This window comes from Trypanosoma equiperdum (assembly GCF_001457755.1).
Source record: "Trypanosoma equiperdum strain OVI genome assembly, contig: ctg_1648, whole genome shotgun sequence".
NCBI lineage: Eukaryota > Euglenozoa > Kinetoplastea > Trypanosomatida > Trypanosomatidae > Trypanosoma > Trypanosoma equiperdum.
Window position 1 is genome coordinate 1 of NW_027123669.1, and position 6,179 is coordinate 6,179.

The following is a 6,179-nucleotide window of genomic DNA, read 5'->3' on the forward strand; positions in this document are numbered from 1 at the left end:
CTCTTATTATAATATTCGTATATACACACACAACAGTCTCTTATCATTATTATTAGTATCATCGGTATTATCCTCATTTCTCTTATGATAATGTTACTACTACCATTATAACTCTAATTCCTATTATCTATAAAATAAATAATATAAAGAAATTTCATAACAACACTCATTTTTTAACCGTATTTCCTTACTACGTTACACCTGAAGGCCGCTATTAAACTACAATTTCATACCAAAATGTTAATATTTTAAACAATTTCCCTTATTTGCACATTTTTTTAAGTGTTAAAGTATATCATAATTTCAGCAATTTTTAGCAAAATCTCTCAAAATGGTATAGTTATATAGATTTCATAAAATTGTACAATAATCCTTAGAATGCTAAAGTGCTACCAAAATCACAAAAGCAGCAGCCATTAGAGCAATTTTCTTTTTTACAAGAAAACTGGACGAGCAGCAAGTTGGCCCAACTTTTCCCTTTCCGTCAATATAATTGATCCAACCGAAAACGGCTGCTTTGCCTTCAGGTTTAGTTTATGTCACTTTTTAACAGTCTCAAGAGTTTGTTTTCTACGTCACACTTATCTTTTGTTGCTCCTCCACCTTCATCTTCTGATGCTGCTGTGCAACTTGTTTTTCATATACTTCGCACTCCCCTTTGTCACTGTCCCCCATTTCTATTTGCATTTAGCATCCGTACAAGCATCTTTGTTAGCTTTGTGTGTTTCACATTCTTTTTTTTCTGCAATCGAAAGCACATCTTTGGTCTGCGTCTGTCCTGGTAGCGTTACCGTCATGGCTTCTTTGGTTGCATTATACGCGCTCCATGCTGTTGTGTGTATATTTTTGAGAGTGGCCTCAAGAAAAGAGATGCGCTGTCGTTTTGCGTCGCTTTGTCGGAGTTGATCTGCAGCTTCCTCAAGGTTTGCTATTCATTTTATGCCGTCGCTTTCCTGCCCTAGCTATACTTGATAGTTGACGCACATACCTTTATTGCCTTTTCTGTCGCAACCTTGAACGTTAGTCGGTTTGCAGAGGTAAGCATGACCAGGGCCTGTGCTTCGCTCAGTTCTGTACCTGCCAAACAATGATCGCACGCCAGCTGGTGCCGCCATTATCGTTTCTGGCGTTAATTTTTTTCTACCTCTTCTCGATGTTGCATTTGGCAGTGATTTTGTCGAGATTTTGCTTTTTCTGGTTGTTGGGGTCACTGTGAGCTTTTTCTGTCAGGGTGTCGCAGTGGAAGCATAAGTTTTCTGGAGTGTTGGTCATCCCTATGCAAAGACAGTACTGGGCGTTCATTACCGGTCCGTTGGCGTCGGTATGGCCGTTTTATCTACCACATGTTTGCGTGCCAGTTGCTGCAATCGTCGTGCCATCGAATTCCGTTTTGGCTGGCCTGAAAAAAACTTAATTGTGTTTACTTATTGCTATGTTCCTTGCTAAATTGGCTGCTTCAACATCTTTCGTTATTGTCTCCTGGAGATGAGCGGCTTTATTGTGCGTTGTTATTAGCTGCTGGCTTACTTGGTTGCGCTGGTCAGTTGGACCTAGTCTTCTGAATCTGAAGATACCCAGGTTTGGATAAGCTTTGTGAATTGCTTGAATTTTTTCCCGCCCAATCCTTTTGTTTCTGTTGCGTTTCGGCGCTGCTTCCGGTTTCGAGCTTGCCGTCTTTTGAGTTGTAGTAAGTTACTGTGTTCGTTTATATATTTAAGTACTCCAAATCTTGCATTTCCTGCGTCACAGATGGCGGTGAAAGTGCTGCTGGCATTGCGGGTATGCCATGAATGCGCACCAGTACGTTACAAATTGCATTAAATATTGCGGTGTTGTCGTTTACCGCTTCGTGTGTCAGCAGTGCGACGCCACAGATCAAAACATAGATTCTTGCTTGCATGTTGCCGTCTGCTGGCCTTAGATGGTTTCAGGGGTTTTAGAAAAAAAATGTTTCGTTAAGTCTGGTACGCCGATGATTTTTCAAGGATGACGTTGTTGACTGTCTTTTGAGCTTTAACAGTTGCTTATTTCTGACGGTTTAAGGTCGTCTACCATGTCCATGGCTGTCGGAATCCTTGGTTTACGTGTTATTTTGTTACAAATGTGGGTATTCATTTTGCTCCTTGGTGCGGTCGCCATTTTTCTACGCCACAAATCTGACTCGATGTCGATTTTGTATGGATATGTGTCGTTACTAGCTTTAATCTTGAGACAATGTGAATTTATATCTGCTCTACGAATTGCTTTTTTGTTCATCGTCAGTTGGTCGAAGAAAATGTAGCCTCAAGTACACCTGTTTTATCATATTCCCCCTGTCACTCCTCTCTAATTATTTTCTTACATACTAACGATTTTCACAAGGTTAATGACACAAAAACCTACTCCACTCCTTACATCTATGCCATCTATCTGCATCTTAATCAAGTAAACCATATTCATTGTGTTAGTCCTCCCCTTTTGAAAATAGCGCTTGAAATCCGAATTCACCATTAGATTAAAAAAACATAGTTTGTATCAGCATTTCTGTAGTGGAGTCTATCACTTTTTCAGTATGCTATGCAGCATAACCTCCTCCTATATCACTTTCTGTTCTGTGTTGTGTTACTCTGTATCTAGTTATTCCACTCTGCATCGCATTTGCTATATTTTATCTGCTTCCTCCATCACTTCGGGTAAAGCTAAAGCTCCACTTCGCATCCCAACTAGACTACACCTCCCCATGATCGTCTGTTCCATAATGTCCTTTTGCATGATGATTCTGACCCTCATGCTTGCATTTGCAGCTGCGCATATACAATCTCGCTCTCTCTCTATCTGTCTTTCTGCGTTTTCTTCAATATATTTCCCAGAGATATTTCTATTCGTTATCCCATACTCAGTCACACACTCACTTCCATTGCGCCCTTCTCGTTGTTTTAAACGGTTCTCTCCTTCCCGTCTACCCAGTTTTCACTACCACCATTATTATAACGTTAGTATATACACACTCACAACACTCTCCTATAATATCATTATTGTTACTACTACTGCTCTTATTATAGTATTCGTATATACACACACTCACAACACTCTCTATTATTATCATCATTATCATTACTGCTCTTATCTTATTATTATTATTATTATTATTATTATTATTATTACTGCTCCTCTCATTAAAACATTCGTATATACACACACTTACAACACTCTCCTATTATTATCATCATTATCATTACTGCTCTTATATCATCATTATTATCATTATTTTTACTGCTATAACCTCAATGGATATCCATAAAATAGAAAATACAAACAAAAAAGTTAAATTTGCATACCTTATCACACTACTGTTTTCCTTCATAGGCCACTAACATATCAAAATCTAATATTTTCCATTTTATAAAAAAATGTCAAATCTTGAAAAAATTCTGCAATTTAACATTTTTGTCAAAAAGAGATAATATATATCAAATTTAGAAATACTTAGCAAATTAAACATGTTCCGTCAATTTACATAAATTTTATGAAATTGGTTTCAAAAAATCTTAAGTATTTTATACTAAAACCAAAAAAGTTAGGTAAAAGAGGGGTCTTCATCACAGCAGAAATAATAAAAGTTCCCTCCTTGACTTTGCACTGATTTTTTTCCTTATCTCAAGTGCATTTCTCTTTGTCATATTTACCCTATTCAGTGGCTGTGCATTTGGCTGTGTTTGTTTTATTTCCGTCCTTCTTTTCTTCGGTATGTTCTCCTGTTTCTGTTTTCTTAGCAAGGTGTTTGCTTTCAGTTGTCTCTGCTGCTTTTCTGACGGTTTTCATGCCCTCTAGATAAGAAAGTGCCAACTCTAGGTCCGGGCTTGTTGCAAGTTTTCCGATGTCTGTCGTCTGTTCTTCGCCGTCTTTCTTGTATTTTACAGGTTTGTTTTTTAGACTGTTAATGAATGTTTCCGCGTACTGGCTGTCATCCTGGCCGAAGGCGGCTTGTAAGGCCTCGTTTACTAATTTTTCTTGCTTGCCCGCCTCTATTTTGGTTGGCGCGACGCCTCTGCCTCGCATGTTTATGAGTATTTCGCCGAGTGTGTTGCTGTCGGTTAGCTGCCTTGGTGAAGTGGTGCTTAGCCTAGCTACGGTTTTGCCTAAGTGGGGTTTGATGGTTTTAATGGCCTGCGCGACTAGCTTTGGCTCCCACCAGTCGCTCGCCTTCTTGTTATTCTCGTCTGGCTTTTTCGTGCCGCTGTGTGCCTCGATTTTTACTTGCTGTGCTTTGTATGCAGCCCTTGTATTTTAAGTTACGGTTATTGCGATGTTGTCCGTATTTGGAACTATCGGGCTTCCACCTGTGCCCGTCTTGCATGTTGACGGCGTGTTTTGCGTGCCGTTGAAGGCGTTGCTTTTGCCGGCTACCGTCAGCGTTATTGTTGGTGGCGCAAAGATGCTTAATTGGCTTAACGTTGGCGCTAGATTTATGGCTTTTGCCCCTTTCCGTTTCATCAATAACGTTGCTGAGTCCGCCCTCAACGGCGGTGAGGCCTGTTGGCATTCTAGGTTTGTTTCGGGTTGTAGCGCTGCCGCCACCGTGCATGCCACGCCAGCTTTCGTACTTGGGGTTGCTGTCGTGCCCGCTAGCTTCAAAGCTGATCGTGCTATTTCTCCGGCAGCCAGTGCTTCGATTCTGTTCTGGAGCGCGCTGTCTAAATCATTAAGCACCGGCTCCATAGCGGCTGCTTCGTCGACACCTCGTTTTTGCACCTGTCTCCAGACGAGTAAGAGCGCTTTGTATTTTATCTCCTCGCTTAGGTCCCTGCTGTTGGCTTCTGCGATGCGCCAGTAAAGTAGGACTTGTTCGTTTTCCTTGAGTCGTTCGACGTTGGTGACGAGGTGCTGGCGAGCCGCCATGCTCGTTGCTCTTAGGTAAGCCAGTTCGTGGCACCATTGGTTGCCATCGTCTCCTATAACTGTGTCGGCGGCTGCTTGGTTCGCCGTTTGAGCTGCTATCACCGTTAAAAGGGTCAGAAGCATCAGCGCCGTGGTTTCCATCGCCTCTTCTGAGTGGTGACTACTCTTGCTTTCTTTTTATGTTGTAACTTTTAGTACGGTAAAAAAGGTCATGTCTTCCCACTTTTGGCGATTCGGGGTAAATCTTCAAAAGGAAAACATATATAGATATTATACAAAGTTCCTTGCTTCTGAACACTTGAGATTGCTTTTGGAGTGTTTTGTACGTTTGGGATAGCTGTGTTCTGCCGTTATTACAGTTTCTGCAGCACTTGGCTGTCCTTTTATCGCCGATACAGTGAAATCTGTGGCTTGTTTTGCGGTTTATGTGCCGCTCGCTGTACTCTGTTGGCGCCACTGATATTCAATAGCACTTGAATAAAAGGTAGTTTTTTTTGCGCACCTTTACCATTTTAGACTAAAATACAATCAGTTAAGCGGAAGAAATTGTATTCTTAACTCCAATCCATGGCACTGCATATCTATATATAAAACATCTTTCATTTATGGTCGTTGTGCGCTTCGATATCAGGACAAATCCTGTTGTGTACATTCATGTCCAATCATAATGTAACGCCGTTGCTTCTGCCGCATGCATGTCTTTTCTCGTTTTAACATGTTATTCAGGATTAGCGTAAGTCTCTTCCGCCTCTCACTTGAAAACTGCGGTCCCGGATGCATTTTTTTGCTTTAAAATTTTTTATATGGTTCATCAATTCATTGATAACGTGTATTTATATTTGAATTACGCGTTCATAAAATAATTTTATTAGTTGTTTTTTGCACCAATATGCCACTGTTTGTATATCATTTCTGACTTTCTTTTTCTCGAAAACATTCTCTCGCTTCGCCGTTGCTTAGTTTTATTGTTTTAGTGACGGTTGTGCCTTCTATTTAAGTATGAAACTTAAACTGAAGAATGTGTTTTATATTTCTAATTGTAAATACAAACTCCATTTATTCCGTGCGACACACCCCATGGCTGTATGATTACTATTGACTTTTTTACGTTATGGTACCAGAATCCTTTATTGCATTTTAAATTAAACAAATTTTGTCCCTCTCTCCCTTATGTTGGTCCACTCACTGACTCACTTACTCACTCACATTTTACTCTTGACATTCTTTTAAGTGTTTTTTGCCTCCATTCGCTCTTCAAACATTTAACAGAATATTCGTATATACACACTCACAACACTCTT

At 40.2% G+C, this 6,179-nt stretch overlaps 1 protein-coding gene across 1 annotated transcript; it reads right to left on the minus strand.

Annotated features, from left to right (window-relative positions):
* Window positions 1–4,266: 4,266 nt before the first annotated feature.
* TEOVI_000758000 (uncharacterized protein) lies at window positions 4,267–5,019 on the minus strand (the record flags this gene model as incomplete). The annotated part of the gene is made up of 1 exon (XM_067222523.1): window positions 4,267–5,019. One exon carries the CDS (start codon window positions 5,017–5,019, stop codon window positions 4,267–4,269), a length of 753 nt encoding a protein of 250 aa, XP_067078624.1.
* Between the last annotated feature and the right edge of the window lie 1,160 nt (window positions 5,020–6,179).